General features: G+C 61.7%; 1 protein-coding gene and 1 non-coding gene across 3 annotated transcripts; both read left to right on the plus strand.

Moving 5' to 3' along the window:
* Positions 1–45: 45 nt before the first annotated feature.
* CPSF1 (cleavage and polyadenylation specific factor 1) lies at positions 46–23,967 on the plus strand. 2 transcript variants are annotated; one of them, XM_064154467.1, is made up of 38 exons: positions 46–82; positions 1,238–1,470; positions 1,628–1,655; positions 2,538–2,671; positions 2,757–2,837; positions 3,382–3,533; positions 4,945–5,091; positions 5,175–5,314; positions 5,417–5,527; positions 5,920–6,013; positions 6,099–6,186; positions 6,261–6,386; positions 7,166–7,220; positions 7,700–7,794; positions 7,880–7,954; positions 8,401–8,481; positions 9,005–9,094; positions 9,742–9,879; positions 10,080–10,221; positions 10,459–10,637; positions 11,855–11,988; positions 12,590–12,770; positions 13,582–13,785; positions 14,558–14,647; positions 15,276–15,494; positions 16,165–16,317; positions 17,141–17,257; positions 17,340–17,430; positions 18,804–18,888; positions 18,984–19,125; positions 19,611–19,763; positions 20,600–20,776; positions 20,878–20,944; positions 21,527–21,574; positions 22,013–22,165; positions 22,546–22,675; positions 23,272–23,410; positions 23,817–23,967. In XM_064154467.1, exons 2-38 carry the CDS (start codon positions 1,327–1,329, stop codon positions 23,862–23,864), a joined length of 4,431 nt encoding a protein of 1,476 aa, XP_064010537.1. In that variant the 5' UTR covers positions 46–82; positions 1,238–1,326; the 3' UTR covers positions 23,865–23,967. The 2 variants fall into 2 exon arrangements, with proteins under 2 accessions (XP_064010537.1, XP_064010538.1); XM_064154468.1 differs by lacking the exon at positions 5,417–5,527 and having other exon boundaries at positions 47–82.
* Positions 8,791–8,925, plus strand: LOC135181505 (small nucleolar RNA SNORA35). Its single transcript, XR_010304897.1, has one exon. It is a non-coding gene; the product is annotated as a small nucleolar RNA SNORA35 (small nucleolar RNA).
* Positions 23,968–23,972: the final 5 nt, after the last annotated feature.

Consider the following 23,972-nt stretch of genomic DNA (forward strand, 5'->3'; position numbering starts at 1 on the left):
AGAGGCCTCCGTGCGGCGGCGACGCTTTACGTCACTTCCGGCGCGTCCCGGGGCAGCTTCCGGGAGGGCGGGAGCGCGTGGGGTGAGTGGGGGGAAGGAGGAGGCCTGGGGGGGTCCGGGAGGGCTTGGGGGGGCCGGGGCCGAGGTGTGCGGGGAGCGGAGGGGATGGGCGAGGAGCGGGGGCGGCCGGGGGGAGCCCGAGGGCTTGGCAGTGAGACGGCGGGAAACGGGTGGGGTCCAGGGAGGTGCGAGGGGCAAATGGGGGGAGGCTGAGGGGTCTGTGAGTGAGGTGGGGGCGGCCAGGGGGGCCCAGGGAGGTGCGAGGTGCGAATGGGGGGAGGCTGAGGGGTCTGTGAGTGAGGTGGGGGCGGCCAGGGGGGCCCAGGGAGGTGCGAGGGGCGAATGGGGGGAGGCTGAGGGGTCTGTGAGTGAGGTGGGGGCGGCCAGGGGGGCCCAGGGAGGTGCGAGGGGCGAATGGGGGGAGGCTGAGGGGTCTGTGAGTGAGGTGGGGGCGGCCAGGGGGGCCCAGGGAGGTGTGAGGGGCAAATGGGGGGAGGCTGAGGGGTCTGTGAGTGAGGTGGGGGCGGCCAGGGGGGCCCAGGGAGGTGCGAGGGACAAATGGGGGATCCTGTAGGACTGGGAGCGAAATGGGGGGGTCCGAGGGGAGATGGAGGGGCACAGAGGAGGATCTGGGGAGGTCCAGGGGATGTCTGAGGGGGCGCAGGAGGCTCTGGGAGAAGGTCTGGTGGGTCCGGAGGGGGAAGCTGGGGGGGTGCAAGGTGCGTGGAGGAGCTCAGTGGGAAGATAGGAGGGTCTCAGGGGGCTGGGGGAGGCCAGGAGGTGCCTGGAGGGGGGAAAGGAGGGGGTCAGGTGTGCTGGGGGGAGCTAAGGGGGCACTGGGGGTGTCCAAGGAGGAAACGGGGGGGGCCTGGGGGGGAAACGGGGGAGTCTGAGGAGCCTTGAAGGGAACTGGGGGTGGGAAGGTGAACGTGGGGAGGACATAAGGGGGCCAGGGATGGGGTGGTTGGGGGTGGTGGAGATCCAAGGTAGTGGAGTGTCCACTGGGGGGGTCTGGTATGAGGAAATGGGGGGGGGGATCTGAGAGCTTTTGGGAGGGGTCCAGGCTGTGTGTGGGTTCCAGCTGAGGCCTGGGGGGAGCCTGGGTCAGGTCTGAGTCTAGAATCTTCCCTTTCAGCTTAGAACCCTTCTCTGTTCCTTCTGCTTGGGTTGTTTCTAGGTGCTTCTGGGGACCTTCTGAAGCGGGGGGGGGGGCACCTCTTTTTTTGGGGGTGCCCGAGCTGCCTGCCCCTCCCCTCCCCCCCCAGGATGTATGCTGTTTACAAGCAGGCCCACCCCCCCACGGGGCTGGAGTTTGCCCTTTACTGCCACTTCTTCTCCCCCGCCGAGAAGAACCTGGTGGTGGCCGGAACCTCCCAGCTCTACGTCTATCGCCTCAACCACGACTGTGAGGTCAGCATGAAGACCCCCTCCACACCTTTGGGGGGACCCCCCCCAGTTTATAACCTCCCCTTCAACCTTCTGACCCCTTTCCCCAGTAAATTTAAGGGGTTGACAAATGAAGGCGGGGGAGGAACACTTAAAAGTGTTGCTTTCTTTCGCTTCCCAGACTGGAGCTAAAGGAGACAGGAATGGGGGTAAGTGGCCCCCTCCTCGTCTTTAGGACACCACCCCTCACCCACCCCTGCACCCATTTTGGGGACCCCTTCCCCAATTTAGGACCCCCATCCCTTTTTTGGAGCCCCCACCGTCTTTGTGGGACCACCCACCCCATGTTTGACCTCGCAACTGCTCACTTTTGGGATACCCTCACTCTATTTTTAAGCCACTCTGGTCACATTTGGGGCTCCCTCCCCAGTTTAGGACCCCCTCCCCAGTTTAGGACCCCCTCCCCAGTTTAGGACCCCCTCCCCAGTTTAGGACCCCCTCCCCAGTTTAGGACCCCCCCTTACACCATTTTTGGGACTCCCCCCAGCATTTTGGGACCTGCATCCCATTTGGGGACTGCCTCATCCTGTTTGTAAGCTCCTGGGGTCATGTTTGAGCCCCACCCCGTTTTTGGGATCCCCTCTCCAATTTTATGACCCCCCCCCTCCTCATTGGGACTCCCACCCTTTGAGCTCCCTGCTCTCTTTTGGGGGTCCCCCTCACTTTTATTTACAGAACCCCCTCCCCCCCTGGTTAGGGTGTCCCCACCCTCTTTTTGAGCCCCCCACCCTCTTTGCAGGTTCCCTTTGCTACAGTTTTAGCCTCCTCGGCTCAGTTTTGGGGCCCCCTCTCTGTTTTTGGGATGCCCCCTCTCATTTTTAGGGGCTCCCCCAGGCTTTGGCTGGGGAGGGGCTGCTCTGCCCTTTTGAGCCTGGAGTCCCAAATCTCCATTCTGTAAGGTTAGGCTGGGGGCCAGCAGGACATTTTTGGGGGGAGAGGGACTTTGGGGGGGGCAGTGACAGGGACATTTTGGGGGGGTGGGCACCACACCCCCTGAGGGTGAGCCCCCACCCTGCCCCACCCTGTTTTAGAAGGCAAAGGCCACAAGGAGAAGCTGGAGCTGGTGGCCTCCTTCTCCTTCTTCGGCAACGTCATGTCCATGGCCAGCGTGCAGCTGGCCGGGGCCAAGCGCGACGCTTTGCTCCTCAGCTTCAAGGATGCCAAGGTGGGCCCCAGAAACCATCTCAGCCTCCCCCCAAAACCTCCCAAAACCTACCCCCACCCCAACCTCCATCATCTGCCTCTTCCAGCTCTCGGTGGTGGAGTATGACCCAGCCACCCATGACCTGAAGACCCTCTCGCTGCACTACTTTGAGGAGCCGGAGTTGAGGGTTGGTGGCATCACCCAAGAGGTTTCCTGAGGCTTTCTGATCTGCAAGACCCCAAAACTACCTCCCAGCCCCCCAAATTTTACCTCTTTCCAACCACAAGCACCATCGTGCTGGAAGGAGAACCCACCTCAGATCCTTCTTCACCACCCATAGGTGGTGGTTGTGGGGTGCTCCTGAGCTTTGGGTGCCAGTCAAAGGCTTCACCTGAGCTTTGGGTCCCATTGCTAACACAGTGGGAGGAGAACCCACCTCAGATGCCTCCTCAATCCCAGTTGGAACTTGCAGAAGGCTTCTGAGCTTTGTGTCACCACAGTGGGGTGAGAACCCACCTCAGATGCCTCCTCACTTAGTGCCATGGTGTAGTTGATTGGTTAGGGCTGGGTGCTAGGTTGGACTGGATGATCTTGGAGGTCTCTTCCAACCTGGTTGATTCTATGATTCCTCAGCCCTAGCTGGTGCTAGTTGGAGGCGCCTGCTGAGCTGTGGGTGGCGGTTGAGGGGTCCTGCTGAGCTGTGTGTGCCAGCCCAGGTGTCTCCTCCCCAGGATGGCTTCGTGCAGAACGTGCACATCCCCCAGGTGCGGGTGGACCCCGACGGGCGCTGTGCAGTGATGCTGATCTACGGCACCCGCCTGGTTGTCCTCCCCTTCCGGCGCGACACCCTGAGCGAGGAGCACGATGGGCTGGTGGGAGAAGGGTGAGGAGCTGCCCAGGAGGTCCTCGAGAGCTTCCTCTCCTGCAGGATCCTCCTTGGGAATGGTTGGGTGGGATGAGCGGACCTGGAGGTGGATGAGAGAAGGAGCTCGGAGGGTTGGTTGGTGGCCTGGAGCTCCTTGCAGTGGTCTCCAAGGGTTAGTTTTAGGTCCAGTCTTGGCTGAGGTGGAGGAACTTGGAGGCTTTCAGGTGGTGAGAACCTCTCAAGGTGGAGGAGGAGGAGATGTTGGAGGCTTTCAAGAGGTTCTGCTATAGGATCCTCCTTAGGAAGGTTTGGGTGGGATGAGACAGGTGAAGAAGGGAGGTCACATGGTTTGGGGAAGGGTTGGCTGGTGGCCTGGAGCTCCTCGTGGTGGTCTGCGAGGGTTAGTTTTAGGTCCAGTCTTGGCTGCGGTGGAGGAAGAGGCATTGCATGGCTGCTGGCTGGCTGGGGAGGTTCTGAGCTTTGTGCCCCACTCCCACCACAAGCACCACCATGCTGGAATGAGAATGCAACCCAGTCCCATGAGTGCCAGCTGAAGGCTCCCTCTGAGCTTTGGGTGCCAGCTGAAGGCTCCCTCTGAGCTTTGGGTGCCGTCTGAAGGCTGCTGCTGAGCTTTGGGTGCCGGCTGAAGGCTCCCTCTGAGCTTTGGGTGCCGGCTGAAGGCTGCTGCTGAGCTTTGGGTGCCGGCTGAAGGCTGCTGCTGAGCTTTGGGTGCCGGCTGAAGGCTCCCTCTGAGCTTTGGGTGCCGGCTGAAGGCTCCCTCTGAGCTTTGGGTGCCGGCTGAAGGCTCCCTCTGAGCTTTGGGTGCCAGTTGAAGGCACCCTCTGAGCTTTGGGTGCCAGCTGAAGGCTCTTTCTGAGCTTTGGGTGCCAGCTGAAGGCTCTTTCTGAGCTTTGGGTGCCAGCTGAAGGCGCCCTCTGAGCTTTGGGTGCCGGCTGAAGACTGCTCCTGAGCTTTGGGTGCCAGCTGAAGGCTGCTGCTGAGCTTTGGGTGCCAGCTGAAGGCTGCTGCTGAGCTTTGGGTGCCAGCTGAAGGCTCCCTCTGAGCTTTGGGTGCCGGCTGAAGGCTGCTGCTGAGCTTTGGGTGCCGGCTGAAGGCTGCTGCTGAGCTTTGGGTGCCAGCTGAAGGCTCTTTCTGAGCTTTGGGTGCCAGCTGAAGGCTCTTTCTGAGCTTTGGGTGCCAGCTGAAGGCTCTCTCTCAACTTTGGGTGCCAGCTGAAGGCTGCTCCCGAGCTTTGTGTCCCGTTCTCAGCACAAGCACTACCAGACTGGGATGAGAACCCTGCTCAGATCCCTCCTCAGCCCGAAGTGTTGCCGGCTGTGCGGTTCTCCTCCCCTCTGGGTGGTGGCCGTGGGGTGCCCTGGGCGGTGCCTGCTGGCAGAGGCAGCTGCTGAGCTCCGTGTGCCCGCAGGCAGAAGTCCAGCTTCCTGCCCAGCTACATCATCGACGTGCGGGAGCTGGACGAGAAGCTGCTCAACATCATCGACATGCAGTTCCTCTACGGCTACTACGAGCCCACCCTCCTCATCCTCTTCGAGCCCAACCAGACCTGGCCCGGGTGAGGCCCTCCCCCTCAGCACCCCCCGGAGGGCCTGGCGGTGCCCGCGGGGCGTGCCTGAGCAGGTGGCTTTGTGCCCGCAGGCGGGTGGCCGTGCGGCAGGACACCTGCAGCATCGTGGCCATCTCCCTCAACATCATGCAGAAGGTCCACCCTGTCATCTGGTCCCTCAGCAACCTCCCCTTCGACTGCACCCAAGCCTTGGCTGTCCCCAAGCCCATCGGTGGGTGGCTTTGTGGTGGCGCTGACGTCACGGTGACGTCAGGATGACGTCAGGGTGGTGCGTGGGTGCTGATGGAGGCCTTCTCTCCTCTCTGGGTGGCAGGAGGGGTGGTCATCTTCGCCGTCAACTCCTTGCTCTACCTCAACCAGAGCGTCCCACCCTACGGCGTGGCCCTCAACAGCCTCACCAACGGCACCACTGTCTTCCCCCTGCGTAAGGGCCACTGCCCCACCCTGCCCTGCCCTCCTCCCCCCGGGGCCTGCTTTTCCTCCTGCCCTCCTCAGCCTTCTCCTCTTCCTCGCGCTCTTCTTGCCCTGACCCTTCTGCTTTGTGCTTCTCCTCATTGCCCTCCTCTCTCCCTCCTTCCCTCCCTCTCTCCCTCCTTCCCTCCCTCCCTCCTTCCGTCCCTCCCTCCCTCCCTCCCTCCCTCTCCCCTCCCTCCCTCTCCCCTCCCTCCCTCTCCCCTCCCTCCCTCTCCCCTCCCTCCCTCCCTCCCTCTCCCTCTCCCCTCTCTCCTCCTTCCCCCTTTCCCCCCCTTCTTACCCCTTTCCCTCCCTCCTCCTTCCATCCCTCCCTCCTCACTGCCTCTCTCTGTCCCTTCCCAGGTATCCAGGACGGGGTGAAGATGACTCTGGACTGCGCCCAGGCCACCTTCATCTCCTACGACAAGATGGTCATTTCCCTGAAGGGGGGTGAGATGTAAGGCCGGGGGGGCAGCGGCGGCCGCGGGCGGGCGGGCCGGTGCCCCGCGGTGCCCCCTGCAGCTGGGTGCCTGCCCCCGCAGCTACGTGCTGACGCTGATCACGGACGGCATGCGCAGCGTCCGCTCCTTCCACTTCGACAAGGCGGCCGCCAGCGTCCTCACCACCTGCGTAAGGCCCGCGGGCACCTGGGGCACCCCCTGCCGCGCCTCTGCCTGCTCCTCACGGCCCTTCTGCCTCCCCAGATGGTCACCCTGGAGCCTGGCTACCTGTTCCTGGGCTCCCGCCTGGGCAACTCGCTGCTGCTCAAGTACACGGAGAAGCTGCAGGAGCCCCCGGCCAGCGCCGGCAAGGAGCCCCCCGACAGGCAGGTGGGGACCTAGGGACATCCCAGCGGGGTCACAGACTCCCATTCCTCATCCCCTCCTGGGTCCCCAAACCTCACCCTGGGTGCTTCTTGGTCCCCACATCTCTATCTCGTATCCCCAGATCTCACTTTGTGTCTCCAAACTCTTGTCCCGGGTCCCTAAACTTCATTTATGGTCCCCATATCCCTATCTTGTGTCCCCAGGACTCCACCTTGGGATCCCAGAACCCCATCTAAGGTCCCCAGAACTCAAGTCCCCAAGTCCTGGGACCCCAGATCCCTGCCCAAGGTCCCCAAATCCCAAACCCTAGGTCCCTAGACACCCATCCTAGGTCACCACGGGTCCCCACATCCCTGTCCTGGGGCCACAGACTCTTGTCCCATGTCCCCTAAGCCCATCTTGGATCCCCAGATGCCCATTTTGAGGTCCCAAATCTCAATCTCCAAGCCCTTGGTCCCCAGATTCCCTTTCTGGATCCGCACACCCCCAGCCTGGATCCTTCTTTGTACCCAAACCCTTGTCCTGCTCCTCAAGCCCCCAGGCCTGGGACCCCAGACCCCCATTCTTGGTCCCCAAACCCTGAGACCCCAAACCTCATCTTGTGTCCCCCCTGCCAGGTTCCCAAACTCCAATTTGGGTTCCCTAGACCTCATCTGGTGTCCTGTAAACACTGTTTCCTGGTCCCCAAACCCTTGTCCCAGGTCCCCCAGTCCCCCAGTCTTGTGTCCCCACGCTCTGGGGACAGTTCTGGGGGTTCCCATCTCTTGTGTCCTCTGCAACAGGAGGAGCCCCCCCTGAAGAAGAAGCGCTCGGAGTCCTCAGGGGGCACATGGGCAGGTGGGTGACAAGTGTCTGGGCCACCCCAGGGCTGCCTGGGCCACCCTGGACCCCACCAAAGCCTCTCTGGTTGGCACATTAGAGGAGAAAGGGAGGTCCTGGTGTCACCAAGGGAATGACACTGTGACAGGAGGGTGACAGGGAGGTGACCCAGGACAAGGATGATGTGGTGGTGAGGGGGTGGCACAGGACAGCGGGGCAACATGGTGACAAGGAGGTGACATGGGGCAGGGTGACAACGTGGTGATGAGAGCTGATGTGGTGCCAGGGAAGGTGACATAGTACCAGTGGGGGTGACAGTGCTGGGATGAGTGGCATGGTGCCAGGGTGGGTGCCATAGTGCTGGGGAGGTGACATGGTATCAGGGGAGGGTGTCAATGCTAGGGTGTCAAGGTAGATGCCATAACACCAGGGGGAGTGACAGCATGGCAGGTGGGGTGCCAGAGGGGTGACAGCTGTGCCTTTGTCCCCATGCCAAGGCGGGAAGTCGGCGGCGCAGGACGAGGTGGACGAGATCGAGGTGTACGGCAGCGAGGCGCAGTCGGGCACGCAGCTGGCCACATACTCCTTCGAGGTGGCTTTGGCCCCTCCCTGGCCCCTCCCTGGCACCCTGGTGTCACCTCCTGGTGTCACTCGGTGCCACCTCTCTGTCCTCCCAGGTCTGTGACAGCATCCTCAACATCGGGCCCTGTGCCAACGCCGCCATGGGGGAGCCAGCCTTCCTGTCTGAGGAGGTGACACAGCTGGCCCTTGGCCCTGACTGTCCCCTTCTGTCCCCCTCCTTGCTCCCCATCTTGTCCCCCTCTCTGTCCACCTCCTTGTCCCCCTTCTTTGTCCCCCTTCTTTGTCCCCCTTCTTTGTCCCCCTTCTTTGTCCCCCTTCTTTGTCCCCCTTCTTTGTCCCCCTTCTTTGTCCCCCTTCTTTGTCCCCCTTCTTTGTCCCCCTTCTTTGTCCCCCTTCTTTGTCCCCCTTCTTTGTCCCCCTTCTTTGTCCCCCTTCTTTGTCCCCCTTCTTTGTCCCCCTTCTTTGTCCCCCTTCTTTGTCCCCCTTCTTTGTCCCCCTTCTTTGTCCCCCTTCTTTGTCCCCCTTCTTTGTCCCCCTTCTTTGTCCCCCTTTGTTCCCTCTCCTCCTCCAGTGGGAGGTGACCCTGGTGCCACCACCTGTCCTGTCCCCATCCCAGTTCCAGAACAGCCCAGAGCCGGACCTGGAGATTGTGCTGTGCTCAGGCTATGGCAAGAACGGAGCCTTGACTGTGCTGCAGGTCAGACCAGTGCACACCAGTGCACATCAGTACCCCCCAGGTGCCTCCCACTATCCCCTTCTACCCCCTCAGTACCCTCCCAGAGCTCTCCCAGTCCCTCCCTGTCCCTGCCCAGTACTCCCAAATCTCCCCAGTCCCCTCTGAACTCCCTCCCAGTCCCCTCCCATTCCCTCCCAGTACCCCCCAATTCCCTCCTACTCCTTTCCAGTACCCTCTCCTTCCCTCCCTATCCTCTCCTGACCTCCCCCACTCCGTTCTCACTCCACCTCGAGTCCTCCCAATCCCTTCCCAGTCCTTCCCAGTGCCTCCCAGCACCGTTCAAGGCCTGTCCCAGTTGCAGCCTCTCTGGCAGGTCAGGTACCGGTGCCAGATCCAAGGCTGGGCACAACCAGGGCTAACCCCCCCAAACCTTGGGGTTCTGCCTGTATTTACCCAGCTACAGTCCCACTATGGCCCAGTTTCACCCCAGTAAGGCCCAGTTTCACCCCAGTACAGCCTAGTTTAACCCCAGTATGCCCCACAGAGGAGCATCAGGCCCCAGGTGGTGACGACCTTTGAGCTGCCTGGCTGCTATGACATGTGGACTGTGATTGCTGGTGGCAAGAAGGACAAGGTGGGGACTTACTGGGCATACTGGGAGCACTCAGGGGACATTGCTGGTGCCATTAGGAGCCGTTTGGGGGTGTTACTGGTGATACTGGGAGCACTCTGGGGGGAGTTTCTGGTGCCATTAGGACCAGTCTGGGAGGATTGCTGGTGCTGAGCACTGGGAGGGTTTATTTGCACCATTGGGAGCCGTTAGTGGGCTGTGGTTTACTGGTGGTACTGGGGACACTGGGAGCAGCTTGGAAGGGGTTTTGGCACCACCAGTGACACTGGGTATTGGTACCATTAGGACCAGTTTGGGGGGTTACTCGTGGCACTGGGAAGCACTTGGGGAGGGGTTATTTGCACCATTAAGGCCCTTTGAGGGGGTTACAGGTGCTACTGGTGACACTGGGACCACTCTGGGGGGGTCTTTGACACCATTAAGACTGCTCTGGGGGGGGTTGACACCATTAGGACCAGAGTAGAGGTTACAGGTGCTACTGGTGACACTGGGACCACTTTTTGGGGGGGTCTTTGACACCCTTAAGACTGCTCTGGCGGGGTTGAGGCCATTAGGACCAGTGTGGGGGGTTACTGGTGCTGCTGGTGAGTTTGAGGGGGGCAGTTTGGTCCTCACCAGTAACATCAGTGGGGTTTTCTGTGCCCTGGCAGCCCCTGGAGGCCGCAGGAGGTGACAAAGGTGACAAGGACTCCCCGGCACCCCCGGCCCCCGCAGCGGAGGAGGAGGAGGAGGAAGGGGGGGCGCAGCGGCATGGCTTCCTCATCCTCAGCAGGGAGGACTCCACCATGGTGAGGCACTAGGAGCTACCTGGAGACACCTGGGTGGCATCTGGGGACTGTGATGGCTTCTGGGATGTCGCCTAGGTGGCCTTCTTAGCCATTTGGTGGCCAAGAGGTTGTACCTGATTACCGTGGTGGCTCCTGGGGTGTCCTCTGCTTGCTGGGGTGCCCCCTGGGTGTCAGTTTGTTCCTCTCTGTCCCCTCACCAGATCCTGCAGACAGGGCAGGAGATCATGGAGCTGGACACCAGTGGCTTTGCCACCCAAGGTCCCACTGTCTTTGCTGGCAACATCGGTGACAATCGCTACATCGTGCAGGTGTCCCCCCTGGGCATCCGCCTGCTGGAGGGAGGTGGGTGCTGGGCTGGCCCCTGGGTGGCCACTGAGTACTTGAGTGTCCTCTGAGTGTCCCCTGGGTGCTGTGGTGGTTTCTGGAGTGTCTCCTGATTGTCCTTCACACCCTTTTGGTGGCCAAGACCCTTCTCTAAGGACGCTGAGTGGGTGCTGAGTGTCCCTTTGGTGTCTCCTGGCTGTCCCTTGGGTGCCCCTCGTCAGCAGGCCCTCAGCTGCGTGCCCTGTCTGCCCGCAGTGAACCAGCTGCACTTCATCCCGGTGGATCTGGGCTCTCCCATTGTCCACTGCGCCGTGGCAGACCCCTACGTGGTGCTCCTGAGCGCCGAGGGCCAGCTCACCATGTTTGTCCTCAAGAGTGACACCTACGGGGGCAGGACACATCGGCTCAGCCTGCAGAAGCCCCCCCTGCAGCACGTGAGTGCCTCTGCCACATGGCCAGCAGGCTGCCGCCGGCACTGCTGGCACCGGAAACCCAACCCAAGCGGTGCTGCTGGCACCAAAAAGCCACCCAGAGGGGGTGTTGGTGGTGCTGGTGGCACCAAAAAGCCACCCAAAGGGGTGTTGGTGGTGCTGGTGGCATCAAAGTGCCACCCAAAGGGGTGTCAGCGGCACTGGTGGTACCAAACCACCACCCAAAGGGGTGTTGGTGGTGCTGGCAGCACCGAAGCACCACCCAAAGCAGGTGTCGGTGGCACTGGTGGCACCGAAAAAACAGTCAAAGGGGTGTTGGTGGCACTGGTGGCACCCAAAAACCACCTACAGGGGTGTTGGTGGCACCCAAAAACCACCTACAGGGGTGTTGGTGGCACTGATGGCATCAAAATACCAACCAGTAGGTTGGTGGGACCAAAATACCAATCAGTAGACTGGTGGAACCAAAAAGCCACCCAAAGGAGTGTTGGTGGCACCAAAAAGCCAATCAAAGGGTTGTTGGTGACACTGGTGGCACTAAAAAGCCACCCAAAGGGGGTGTTGATAGCACCAAAGAAACAACCCCAGGGGTGTTGGTGGCACTGGTGGCACCAAAAAGCCACCCAAAGAGGTCCAAGTGGTATCAAAAACCTATCCATGGAGGTCCTGGTAGTGAGATTCATTCAACCAGAATGGGTATGGCAGTGCCAAAAGCAGTCCAGGCCGGGTATGGCGGTACCAAAGGCAGTCCAGGCTGGGTATGGCAGTACCAAAGGCAGTCCAGGCTGGGTATGGCAGTACCAAAGGCAGTCCAGCCTGGGTCTGGCTGTACCAAAGGCAGTCCAGCCCGGGTATGGCTGTACCAAAGGCAGTCCAGCCCGGGTATGGCAGTACTAAAGGCAGTCCAGGCTGGGTATGGCAGTACCAAAGGCAGTCCAGCCTGGGTCTGGCTGTACCAAAGGCAGTCCAGCCCGGGTATGGCTGTACCAAAGGCAGTCCAGCCCGGGTATGGCAGTACCAAAGGCAGTCCAGGCTGGGTATGGCGGTACCAAAGGCAGTCCAAAGTGGGCCTAGTGGTGCCAAGACAGGTCTGGGGGATTTCAAAGCAGCCCCAGCTGGTGCCCCCTGATGCTCAGATCCCCCCCAGACTGGTTCCTGCTGGTGCCAGCCCCCTCCCCAAGTGCCCTGAGCCCTCCCAGTTGATGCCAGCTTGCCCGCAGCCCTCCAAGGTGATCGCCCTGTGCCTGTACCGGGACGTGAGTGGCCTCTTCACCACGGAGAGCCGCGCCAGCACCCCCCGCGAGCAGCCCCCGCGCACCCCCACCCAGCAGGAGACCCTCATCCAGGACATCGGGTACTGGGGGCAGCTTGGGTGGCAACTTGGGTGCTGGGGTGGCTCCTGGGGTGGCCCCTGCCTGCCATTTGGTGGCCAAACCCCTTCTCCAAGGGCGTCAGGTGGGTGCTGGGAGGTACTGGGGGGCACTTTGGGTGGCAGCTTGGGCGCTGGGTGTCACCAGGGTGCTGAGTTTGCTCTTGGGTGTCACCTGGGTGCTGTGGTGGCTTCTGTGGTATCCCTTGGGTGCCCTTCATAGCCTTTGTGGGATCCAGACCCCTTCTCTAGATATCAGGTGGGTGCCAGGTGTGCCATGGGTGTCACCTGCATGTCCCCAGGGGTGCCAAGTTGCCCTTGGGTGTCCCTGGGTGCCCTTTGTACCCTCTGTGGGACCCAAACCTCTTTCCGTGGCCATGAGGTGGGTGCCACCTGGGTGTCACCAGGGTGCTGAGTTAGCTCTCGAGCGTCCCTTGGGTGTCCTCTGGGCACAGTGATGGTTTCTGTAGTGTCCCCGGGTGCCCTTCTACCCTGAGCGGGACCCAAGCCCTTCCCTAGGCTGCCGGCAGTGGGCCCTGGGTGCCGCCAGCCGGTGCCGGGGGTGGCAGCGGTGTCCCCGCGGCAGGGAGTCGGTGGATGACGAGGAGGAGATGCTGTACGGGGACTCTGCCCCGGCGCTGCGCAGCCCTGCCAAGGAGGAGCCCCCGCGGCGTGCCGGCGGGCAGGGGGGCCCCGGGGACCCGCACCAGTACCGGGCGGAGCCCAGCCACTGGTGCGTGCTGGTGCGGGAGAACGGCGCCATGGAGGTGAGGGGCACGGCCGGCACCTCCCTGCCCCTTGCTCTCCCCCAGCTGTCCCTTGCCCTGTCCCTCTCCGTGTCCCTCCCCCCACATCTTCTCATGTCCCCAACCTGTCCCTTTCCTCTACCTGTTCCGTCCTGCCCCTTTCCCTTTCTCCCTGTCGTGTCCCCGTGTCACTATGTCCCCAAGCCATCCCCACGTTCCCTGTCCCCAGTCCATACCTGTGTCCCCATGTCCCCAGCCTGCCCTTTGTCCCTGTGTCCCCAACCCGTGTCCGTGTCCCCAGCCTGTCCTGTTTCTCTGCTTGTTCCTTTCTGTCCTCTTCTGTGTCTCCCTTTATCCCTCCTTTGTCCCAGTGTCCCAAACATGTCCCTATGTCCCCAACTCATTCCTGTGTCCTCGTGTCCCCAGCCCACCCCTTGTCCCCAGCATTCTCATGTCCCCAACCTGTCCCCTTCCATGTCTCTTTCTATCCCTCCTTTGTCTTTATGTCCATAACCTGCATCCTTGTCTCTGTGTCACCAACCTGTCCCCTTGTCCTCGTGTCCCCATGTCCCCAACCTATCTGCACATCCCCAACCTGCCCCCGTGTCCCTGTGTCCCCAGCCTGTCCTGGACTTCCCTGTGTCTCCATGTCCCCAGGTTGCTTCTTTGTCCCTGTGTCCCCTTGTCCCCAGGTTGCCTCTTTGTCCCTGTGTCCACAGTCTGTCCCTGTGTCCCCATGTCCCCGGCACCACATCCACCTGTCCCCAGCCTTCCCACCTATCCGTATGTCCACGTCCCCGCCCATGCCCACCCCCGGCGTGTCTTGCGGCAGATCCTGCAGCTGCCGAGCTGGCGCAGAGTGTTCCTGGTGAAGCACTTCGCGGGTGGGCAGAGGGTCCTGGTGGACAGCTTCGGGCACCCCACGGGCGGCACCGAGCAGCGCAAGGAGGAGCCAGGCCGCCAGGGGGCGCTGCCGCTCGTCCGGGAGCTGCTGCTGGTGGGGCTGGGCAACCGCCAGAGCCGACCCTACCTCCTGGTGAGGCACTGGGGGGCACTGGGAGGGTACTGAGGGTGTCAGGGGCATACTGGAGGGCTCCCTGGGGGCTCTGTGGGTGCTGTAGGGGTGCTATTGGCCAGGGACATCTCAGTGGTGGCACTGGGAAACCACCCAAACCAGCTGCACTTACTGGTGAGGGGGACTGGGGGTTACTGGTTGGGTACTGGGAGGGTACTGGAGGTTTCAGGAGGGTACTGGAGGGGTCGGAGTGGCCTTCTGGGGTGCTGTATTGGGGCATGCTGGTCAGGGAGGTCTTGCTGGTGGCATTTACTGGTGTGGTGCTGGAAGACCCTGGGCAGATACTGGTATGGTACTGGGAGGTTACTGAGGGTGTCAGGATGGTACTGGAGGGGTCTGAGGGGAGTTCTGGAGCTGCTGTCTGTGTGCTGCTGGTCAGGGAAATCTTACTGGTGGCACTGGGAGACCCCCAGAACTGATTGTACTTAGTGGTGGTGTGGACTGGGCTTTACTGGGTTTGTACTGGGAGAGTACTGTTGGGTACTGGAAGTGCACTGGTGGGTGCTGGGAGGTGTTGGAGGCTGCTGGGAGGGTCTGGGAGGGGTTCTGGGGGTGCTGAAGAGGGGGTGCTGGTCAGGGAGGGCATACTGGTGGCACTGGGAAACAATCAAAACTTCCTGTACTGAACTGGTGAGGATGACTGCTAGGTCTGGGGCTTACTGGTGGCTTACTGGGAGGATACTGGGAAGCTGCTGGGCCTTACTGGAGCTCCATCCTGTGCTCACTGAGACAGGTCCACGTGGACCAGGAGCTGCTGATCTATGAGGCCTTTGCCCACGACTCCCAGCTGGGGCAGAGCAACCTGAAGGTTCGGTTCAAGAAGGTGGGTGCTGGGCCTTACTGGTGGGTACTGGGAGGTGCTGGTGGGTACTGGGGGTCTCGAGGGGGTGTTGGAGAGGTCTGAGGGGGGCTCTGAGAGTGCTGGAGAGGCGCTGCTGGGCAGGGAGGGCTTATTGCTGGCGCTGAGAAACCACCAGAGCTGCTCATACTTACTGGTGAGTGGTACTGGTATGTACTGGGAGGTACTGGGAGGTGTCAGTGGGTTACTGGAGGGTCTCAAGGGGGCTCTGGGGGTGCTGGGTGGGTGCTGGGTGGGTGCTGCTGGTCAAGGAAATCTCACTGGTGGCACTGGGGAGCCACCAAACCCACCTGTACTTAGTGCTGGTGAGGGGGGCTGAGGGGTACTGGCTTGGTACTGGTGGGTACTGGTTTGGTGCTGGGAGGTGCTGGGGGGGTTGGTGGAGTCTGGGCTCTGGAGGTGCTGCTGGGCAAGGGGTGCTTGCTGGTGGCACTGGGGAGCCAGCAGAGCTGATGTGCTGCCAGGGGAGGGGGCTGGGAGCGCTGCTCTAGTGCCTCGCAGGAGGTGTTGGGGGTGTCCTGGCATCCCCAGCCCCCCCACTCCCTGTGTCCCCCCACTCCCTGTGTCCCCCCACTCCCTATGTCCCCCCCAGGTCCCACACAACATCAACTTCCGGGAGAAGAAGCCCAAACCCTCCAAGAAGAAGCCGGAGCCTGGGGGGGCTGCAGCTCCGGGGACAGCCAGTGGGGGCGCTGCGGGGGGCGCCGCGGGGGCGGCGGCAGGCGCTGGGGGGAGCCCCGAGGAGCCAGGGGGACCCCGAGGGCGAGTGGCCAGGTTCAGACCCTTCCACGACATCTATGGCTACTCAGGGGTGAGAGCAGGGGGCTCAGCACCCCCAGACCCACCTGGCAGCCCCTGGCACCCCGACACCCGCCCGGAAACATCCCTCCTGCCCCTAGCCCCCTTGGGGTCCCCCCAGAGCTCCGTGGGACCCCCAACCCCTTCTGAACCCCCCAACCCATCCCAACCCCTCAAGAACCTGCTCAAAACCCCTTGGAGCTCCCTCACCCAGACCCCTGCTGAGCCACCCCAAAACACCACCTAACCCCCTCTGGGACACCCCCTCCCCAGTCCTCCTGGGACCCCCAACCCCTTGTGACCCCCCCCAACCCCTTAAGAACCCACTCAGAACCCTTTGGAACTCTTCCAACCCCCTGCTGAGCTGCCCCAAAACCCCTTCAAATCCCCCTTGGGACCCACCCAACCCCTCCAGAACCCACTCAGACCCCCAACTCCCCCCCAGCCCTCTGCTGAGCCACCCCCCAAACCCCTTCAACCCCCCTCTGGGACCCTCCCTCAATCCCCTTGGGACCCACAACCCCTCCCAAGCCCTCCGGAACCCACTCAAACCCCCTTGGATCTCGCCCAACTCCCCCCCCCAGCACCCTGCTGAGCCTCCCCCGAAGCCCCTCAGGCCCCCTGCAGCGCCCCCTGCCGCCTGTGGGGGCGCTGCTGGAGCCTGGCGCTGTGCCCCCGCCCAGGTGTTCATCTGCGGCCCCTGCCCGCACTGGCTGCTGGTGACAGGCCGGGGGGCGCTGCGCCTGCACCCCATGACCATCGACGGCCCTGTCGAGTCCTTCGCCCCCTTCCACAACGTCAACTGCCCCAAGGGCTTCCTCTACTTCAACAGGCAGGTGGGTCTGGGGGGGGCACCCCCTGGCCTTTTGGGGGCCCCCAGCAGCACACTCTGGGGGGACCAAAGTGGGTTTGGAGGGGTTCTAAGGGGGTGTTTTAGGGGGTCTGAGGAGGTCCCGAAGGGGTCTCTGGGGTTTTGGGAGGGGAGCTGAACTTCTGGGGGTTCCCAGCAGCCCAGTTTGGGGGAGCCAAAGGAGGTTTGGAGGAGTTTGGAAGGGAGTTGAGGGAGTCCTAAGAGGGTTTGGGGGTGCCAGTGAGGATTTTAGGGGGTCCAGGGGCATCCTGGGGGGGTCTGGAGTCGGGGGGGGGGGGTCTGGGTTTTGAGGGCTCCCAGCAGTCCAGTTTGGGGGCACCAAAGGAGGTTTTGTAGGACTTCTAAGAGGGTCTGGGGGGCGCCACAGTCATCAGTGGGGATTTCGGGGTGGGGTCTCAGGATGTTTAGAGGGGCTCTAGGGAGGGGGTTCCTGAAGGGGTCCCCAGGGTTTTGGAGGAGTGCCAGGGATTTTGGGGGGGTAGCAGCAGCCCAGTTTGGGGGAGTTTGGAGGATCTCCGGGAGGGCCTGAGGGAGTTTTGGGGTGGCCAAGAGGGGGTTGGGGGAGCCTCAAGGGCTGCCTTGAGAGGTTCCTCCTCTGAGCGTCGCGAGGGCCCCGGATGGGTTTGGAGGCATCTCAGGAGGACTTGAGGAGCTCCAGAGGACTTGTGGTGGTTCTCCAAGTTGTCTGGGGAGTTCCCAGGAGCTTTGGGGTTTTGTAGGGGGGTTCCCTTTTGAACGTGGGGGTCCCTGGAGGGGGCCCGCGCTCAGTTTTGTCGGGTGCCCCTCAGGGGGAGCTGCGGATCAGCGTCCTCCCTGCCTACCTGTCCTACGACGCCCCGTGGCCGGTCCGCAAGATCCCCCTGCGCTGCACCACTCACTACGTGGCCTACCACGTGGAGTCCAAGGTACTGGCAGGCGCCGGCGGGCACCGCCGGGGGGCTTCGGGGTGTCCCCAGCGGTGACATCGCTCTCCTCCTCTCCGCGAAGGTCTACGCCGTGGCCACCAGCAGCACCAACCCCTGCACCCGCATCCCACGCATGACCGGCGAGGAGAAGGAGTTCGAGAGCATCGACAGGGGTGACCGCGCTGGCGGCGCGCTGCCACCAGGGGGCGCCAGGGGCACCCTGCGCCAGCCCTACCACCCCCGAGATCTGTCCCTTCTCTCTGTGTCCCTTCGCTCTGTGTCCCTTCTCTCTCTGTCCCTTCTCTCTCTGTGTCCCTTCTCTCTGTGTCCCTTCGCTCTGTGTCCCTTCGCTCTGTGTCCCTTCGCTCTGTGTCCCTTCGCTCTGTGTCCCTTCTCTCTGTGTCCCTTCGCTCTGTGTCCCTTCGCTCTGTGTCCCTTCGCTCTGTGTCCCTTCGCTCCGTGTCCCTTCGCTCCGTGTCCCTTCGCTCCGTGTCCCTTCGCTCCGTGTCCCTTCGCTCCGTGTCCCTTCGCTCTCTGTGTCCCTTCGCTCTCTGTGTCCCTTCGCTCTCTGTGTCCCTTCTCTGTCTCTCTCTATCCCTTTTCTGTTTCTCTCTGTCCCTTGTCTCTGTCTCTGTCCCTTGTCTCTCTCTGTCCTTTCTCTCTCTCTCTCTCTCTTTGTCCCTTCTCTCTCTCTGTCCCTTTTCTGTCTCTCTGTGTCCTCCTGTTTGCCTTCTCTCTCTTCCATTTGCCCTCTTTTTGTCCCTTCATCCCCCTGTGTCCCCCTCTCTGCCCCCTATTCGCCCTCTCTTTATCCCTCTATTTATCCCTCCCTTTGTCCCTCTCTTTGTCCCCCTTTTTGCTCTCTGTGTCCTCCTATTTGCCCTCTCTTTGTCGCCCTCTCTGTGTCCTCTTATTTGCCCTCTCTGTGTCCCCCTCTGTGTCCCCCTCTGTGTCCCCTTCTTTGTCCCTTCTCTGTCTCACTCTTTCGCCTTCTTTGTCCCCTTGTTTGTCCCTACTTTGAGTTCTGTGTCCCTAGCTGTCCCCAAGGGTCCCCTCCAACCCCCCCCCAGACCCCTCTTTGAGCCCTGTCCTCCTCCAAGTCCCCTGTGTCTCACTCTCAAGGCCAATGTCCCACTCAGACCTCTCACATCCCATCTCCATCCTCCTCCCTGTCCCCAACAGCTGCCTGTCCCCTCCCTGTCCCCCCACCAAGGCTGATACCCACTCAAGCTCTCCCTATCCCCTCCTTGTCCCCACTGTCCCATGTCCCCCCGCCAAGGCCAGTGTCCCACTCAAGCTCCCCATATCCCCTCCCTGTCCCCTGTCCACCCCCAGGGCTAATGTCCCCCTCCAGTCCCCCATTATCCCTCCCTGTCCCCTGTGTGTCCCCCCCACTCAGGGCCAGTGTCCCACTCAAGCTCCCCATGTCCCCTCCCTGCCCTCCCCTTCAAGGCCACTGACCCCCTTAAGGCCCCCACTACCCTTCCCTGTCCCCTCATTGTCCCCACTGCCTCCCCCCAACCCCCTTTGTCCCTGTCCCCCGCAGATGACCGCTACATCCCCCCGCAGCAGGAGGCCTTCTCCATCCAGCTCATCTCCCCGGTCAGCTGGGAGACCATTCCCAACACCAGGTGAAAGCCCCTGGAGATGCCCCAGAGCCACCTTTGGGGGTGGGGGTGGTGTTCCTGTCCCTGCTGACCCCCTGCTGTGACTGGTGCCCCCCCAGGATTGATTTGGAGGAGTGGGAACATGTCACCTGCATGAAGACCGTGTCCCTCAAGAGCGAGGAGACCGTCTCAGGCCTCAAAGGCTACGTGGCCGTGGGGACCTGCCTGATGCAGGGCGAGGAGGTCACCTGCAGAGGAAGGGTCAGTCCTGGCCTGGGGAGGGGTCCCAAAGGGCTACTGCAGGGGGTTGAGGGCTCTTTAGTTCCATAAGGAGGTGCTGAGGGACACTTGAAGCATCTCAGGTGGGTTCCAGAATGTGTTGAAGAAGGTCAAGGGAGGCTTGAAGGACATCAAGAAGGTCTTGTAGGGTTCTCAGTAGGTTTTTAGGGGTCTTGGGGTGGTCTTGAGGGGTCGTGGGAGGCCTTGAGGGGATGTCAGAGGTCTTAGAGGCACCCAAGGTATCTCAGGTGTTGAAGGAGGATGAGGGGAGGTGTGAGTGGCATCAAGTGAGTCTTGAGGGCATTTCAAGGGGATGTTGAAGGATCTTGGAAGGTCTTGAGTTGGTCTCAAGGGGCATTTGGGCGTCCCAGGTGGCTCCTGAGGATCTTGGAGTCAAGGCCTCAGGCCTCAAGGGTTGCATGGCCATGGGGACCTGAGGATGTCCCATACCACGTGTCCCACCCCAGATCCTGATCATGGACATCATCGAGGTGGTGCCAGAGCCTGGGCAGCCTCTGACCAAGAACAAGTTCAAGGTCCTCTACGAGAAGGAGCAGAAGGGGCCGGTGACAGCTCTGTGCCACTGCAACGGCTACCTGGTGTCCGCCATCGGCCAGAAGGTGCCACCAAGGGCTTGGGCACAACCCGCAGCGGGATCGAGGGACGCCGGAGGGTGACCTCAGCGGGGCTGGAGGGCCACCTAAGAGGGTCCTCAAAGGGTTGAGGGACCAGCAAGAGATTGGGAACACAGCAAGAGGGGTCACTGAGGGGTTGGGAAGCCACCAAGTGTTGTCTCCATGAGGGTTGAAAGGGACTTGCGAACTTCAGTGAGGGGTTGGGGACAACCTTGGAGGGGGTAGAGTGCCACCAAAAGCTGTCCTGAAGGGCTTGAGGAGCCACCAAAGGGTATCCCATGTGAGTTGAGAGGCACCAAGGGGTCTCTGGGGGGGCTGAGGTGCCAGCAAGGGCTTGAGGACCTCAATGACAGGTATGGGACAACCGTGGAGGGATCCAAGTGCCACCAAAAGGTGTCGTCAGAGGGTTGAGGAGCAACCAAAGGGTGTCCTGTGGGTTTGGGGGACTCACCAAGAGGTGTCTCCATGGGGGCTGAGAGGCAACCAAAAGGTTGGTGACAACCAGGGAAGAGTTGAGAGGACACCAAAGGGTGTCCTCAAAGGGGTAAGGGGCCACCAAGGGGTTTGAAGACCCCACTGGTGGCTTGGGGACAGCCCAGGACGTGGTGAGTCAGCATGGAGGTCTTGTAGAGGTTGGTGCAAAGTGACTTGAGGACCCACCAAGGTCTTGAGGATGCAAGTTCTTGGGGATCCACCGAGATCTCCAGGAGCCATCATGGCCTTGGGCATCATCCCCCAAGGTCTTAAGGAACCACCAAACTCTTGAGGACATCTGTGGCAGTCAGGATGTCATCTGCATCCCTTTCTTTGTCCCCCTCAAGATCTTCCTGTGGAGCTTGAAGGACAATGAGCTGACAGGCATGGCCTTCATCGACACCCAGCTCTACATCCACCAGATGATCAGCGTCAAGAACTTCATCCTGGCCGCCGACGTCATGAAGAGCATCTCCCTGCTGCGCTACCAGGAGGAGAGCAAGACCCTGTCCCTCGTCAGCAGGGTAACGAGGCCACCAGAGGCCACCACTGAGGGCAGCACCGTGCCGGTGCTGGGCGCGGTGGCTGAACGGCCTGCTTGGTTTCTTCTCCCCACCCTTCATAGGACGCCAAGCCCCTGGAGGTCTACAGCGTGGACTTCATGGTGGACAGCACCCAGCTGGGCTTTCTTGGTGAGCTCATGGGGGGCTTGGGGAGGCCCTGGGGGGCCAAGAGGGGCTGGGGGGCCAAGAGGGGCTTGGGGACTCTGGGGGCGCTTGGGGAGGCTGTGGAGCTCTTGGTGGTGGCGTTTGGCTCCCTGCCCACGGGGCTTTGGTGCTCCCAAGGCCACCAAGCCCTTGTCCCCGTGTGGCGCTGGGATGGGACGGGGATGGTTCTGTCCTGCCCAGGGCTGGTGGCACTGCTCTGTGCTGGTTGGTACTGGTCTGTGTTGGTCTATACTGGTGTGTGCTGGCCCATACTGGTTCGTCCTGGTCTGTACTAGTGCGTGCTGGTCCATACTGGTGCATACCATTCTATACTGGTGTGTACTGGTGCATGCTGGTCTGGTGTGTACTGGTGCGTGTTGGTCTATATTGGTCTATACTGCTGCGTGCTGGCCTATACTGGTGCATGCTGGTCTATACTGGTCTATACTGATGCGTATTGGTCTATACTGCTGCCTGCTGCTCTATTCTGCTGTATACTGGTGTATGTTGGTCTGCACTGGTCTGTATTGGTGCGTGCTGGTCTATACTGGTGTGGTCTCTCTGCAGTGTCGGATCGGGACAGGAACCTACTGGTCTACATGTACCTGCCTGAGGGTGAGCAATGGGCACCATGGCTGCCAGCTGGGTGCCACAGGGTGCTGACTGAGGGCTGGTGGGTGCCATAGAGTGCTGTCAGGTGCCACATAAGTGCCACCTCACTGCCATGGGATGCTGTGTGGATGCTGTTAAGTGCCATGAGGGTACTGTTGGATGCCAACTGGTGCCATGTGAGTGCCATGTAGTTGCTAACTGGGTGCCATATGTTGCTGTGTGGGTGCTGTTGTGTGCCATAGGATGCTGTTGGGTGCCATTAGGTACCTATAGCGTGTCAACTGGGTACCACAGGATGCCTTTGGGTGCCATAGGATGCTGTGTGGGTGCCAATTTGGTACCATCAGGTACTGCTGGGTGCCAGCTGGGTACCATAGAGTGCCACTGGGTGCCATGTGGGTGCTGAGGGGGTGGCCATGGTGTGCTGACTGTGCCCCCCAGCCAAGGAGAGCCTGGGGGGGCTGCGGCTGCTGCGCCGAGCAGACTTCCACCTGGGCTCGGCGGTGCTGAGCTTCTGGAGGACTCCCTGCCGGGGGGGCACCGAGGGACCGCGCAGGGTCAGCGCCTGGGACACCAAACACATCAGCTGGTTCGGTGAGGGGCACCCCACAACCGGGGGGAGACTGGGGGGGTTGAGGCAGGCACCTCAACATTTAAGGGGGTCTGGGGGAGTTTGGGGGTGGGGCACCTCAAAGTTTGAGGTGCTCTGGGTGGGTCCCAAAAGTGATGGGGAAGAGGATTTGGGGAGTGTCGAGGAAATTTTGGAGTGGCATTTGGGGATTTTTAAAGGGGTCTGGGGGGGGGTCAGTCCAAAATTTGTGGAGGTCCCTAGAGGTGGGAAGAGCCAAATCTGGGGGGGGGGGGAAGATTTAGGACACAGACCCCATACCCCCTCCTTCCACCCCCCCATTCTACGCCCCCTCTTTCCCCTCTTGGCCCCCCCAGTTGAATTTTTTGCCCCCTCTGTCCCTCAGCTACCCTGGACGGGGGCCTGGGGCTGCTGCTGCCGATGCCGGAGAAGACCTACCGCAGGCTGCTGATGCTGCAGAACGCCCTGGGCACCTCCCTGCCGCAGCTGGCAGGCCTCAACCCGCGCGCCTTCAGGTGCCCCGCGGCCGCCCCTCGCCACCCCCTGCCTCCCTCTTTGTAGCTCCTGCCCCGGGTCCCAGGGGTCCACCTCATAGCCCTCCTCATCCCCTGCCTCGCAGCTGTGGCTCCTGACCCATTTCTCCTGCTTCCACCCCATAGCTGTGGCTCCTGCCCTATTTCTTTGGCTCTTGCCCCAAATCTGTGAGTCTCAGCCCATAAGTGTGGCTCCTGTTCCCATTCCCACTGCTCCTGCCCTGTATCTGGGGGTCCCACCCCAGAGCCATGGTTCCTGCCCCATTCCCACTGCTTCTGCCCTGTGTCTGTGGGTCCCACCCCAGAGCCATAGTTCCTGCCCCATTCCCACAGCCATGGTTCCTGCCCCGTACCTCTGGGACCCACCCCACATTTCTGAGTCCTGTCCCATTTCTCTGGCCCCATTTTTCTGCCCCCGACCCCATAGCTGCAGCTCCTGCCCCATATCCCACCCCATATCCATGGGTCCTGCCCCCTTCCCATTGCCCCTGCCCCACATCCTCGGGTCCCACCCCCCAGCTCTGCGTGCGGCCCCACGGCCCCAGCTGCCAGCCCAGCGGTGTGGGTGGTGCCCGCAGGCTGCTGCACGCCGAGCGCCGCACGCTGCAGAACGCGGTGAGGAACGTGCTGGACGGGGAGCTGCTGAGCAGGTTCCTCTACCTCAGCACCATGGAGAGGGGAGAGCTGGCCAAGAAGATCGGCACCACCCCCGACATTGTACGTGGGGCCGCCAGCAGTGGGGCAGGGCTGGGGACAGCTTGGGGTGGGTGTCCTGGAGATGGCCAAGGAGGTTGGGATGGACCTGGGGATCCTATGGGGGCTGGAAGGTGTGGGGCAGGAATGTGGGGCAAGCAGGGAAGTGTGGAGCTGGGAGGTGTGGGGCAGGGAAGGGCTGAGGACAGTTTGGGGTAGGCATCACGGAGGTGGCCAAGGACGTTGGGATGGACTTGGCTGTGGGATGTGGGGCAGGGCAGGGCTGAGGGCACCTTGAGGAGAGCATCATGGAGTTGGCCAAGGGAGCTGGGATGGACTTGGGCAGGGATGTGTGGAGCCAGGATGTGCCCCATAGCTCCATGTCCACACATCCCCCCACACAGCTTGACCCTTCTTTTCCCCTCCCCAGATCCTCGAGGACCTGTTGGAGATCGACCGAGTGACAGCTCACTTCTGAGGGGGCCCCACAAGTGCCCCCCAACCCCTTTTCTGTGCCCCACAAGTGCCCCCCAACCTCTTTTATGTGCCCCACAAGTTTATAAAGAAAGAGGAAAAATCTCCCCCT

Source organism: Pogoniulus pusillus, chromosome 14 (genome assembly GCF_015220805.1).
Source record: "Pogoniulus pusillus isolate bPogPus1 chromosome 14, bPogPus1.pri, whole genome shotgun sequence".
NCBI lineage: Eukaryota > Metazoa > Chordata > Aves > Piciformes > Lybiidae > Pogoniulus > Pogoniulus pusillus.

Excerpts from the sequence above, each read along its gene's own strand:
- CPSF1 (XM_064154467.1), top strand. The coding sequence starts at position 1,327 with ATGTATGCTGTTTACAAGCAGGCCCACCCCCCCACGGGGCTGGAGTTT. Across the intron at positions 1,656-2,537 it reads TAAAGGAGACAGGAATGGGG|AAGGCAAAGGCCACAAGGAG; the intron begins GTAAGTGGCCCC and ends ACCCTGTTTTAG. Across the intron at positions 16,318-17,140 it reads TCCTCTACTTCAACAGGCAG|GGGGAGCTGCGGATCAGCGT; the intron begins GTGGGTCTGGGG and ends GGTGCCCCTCAG.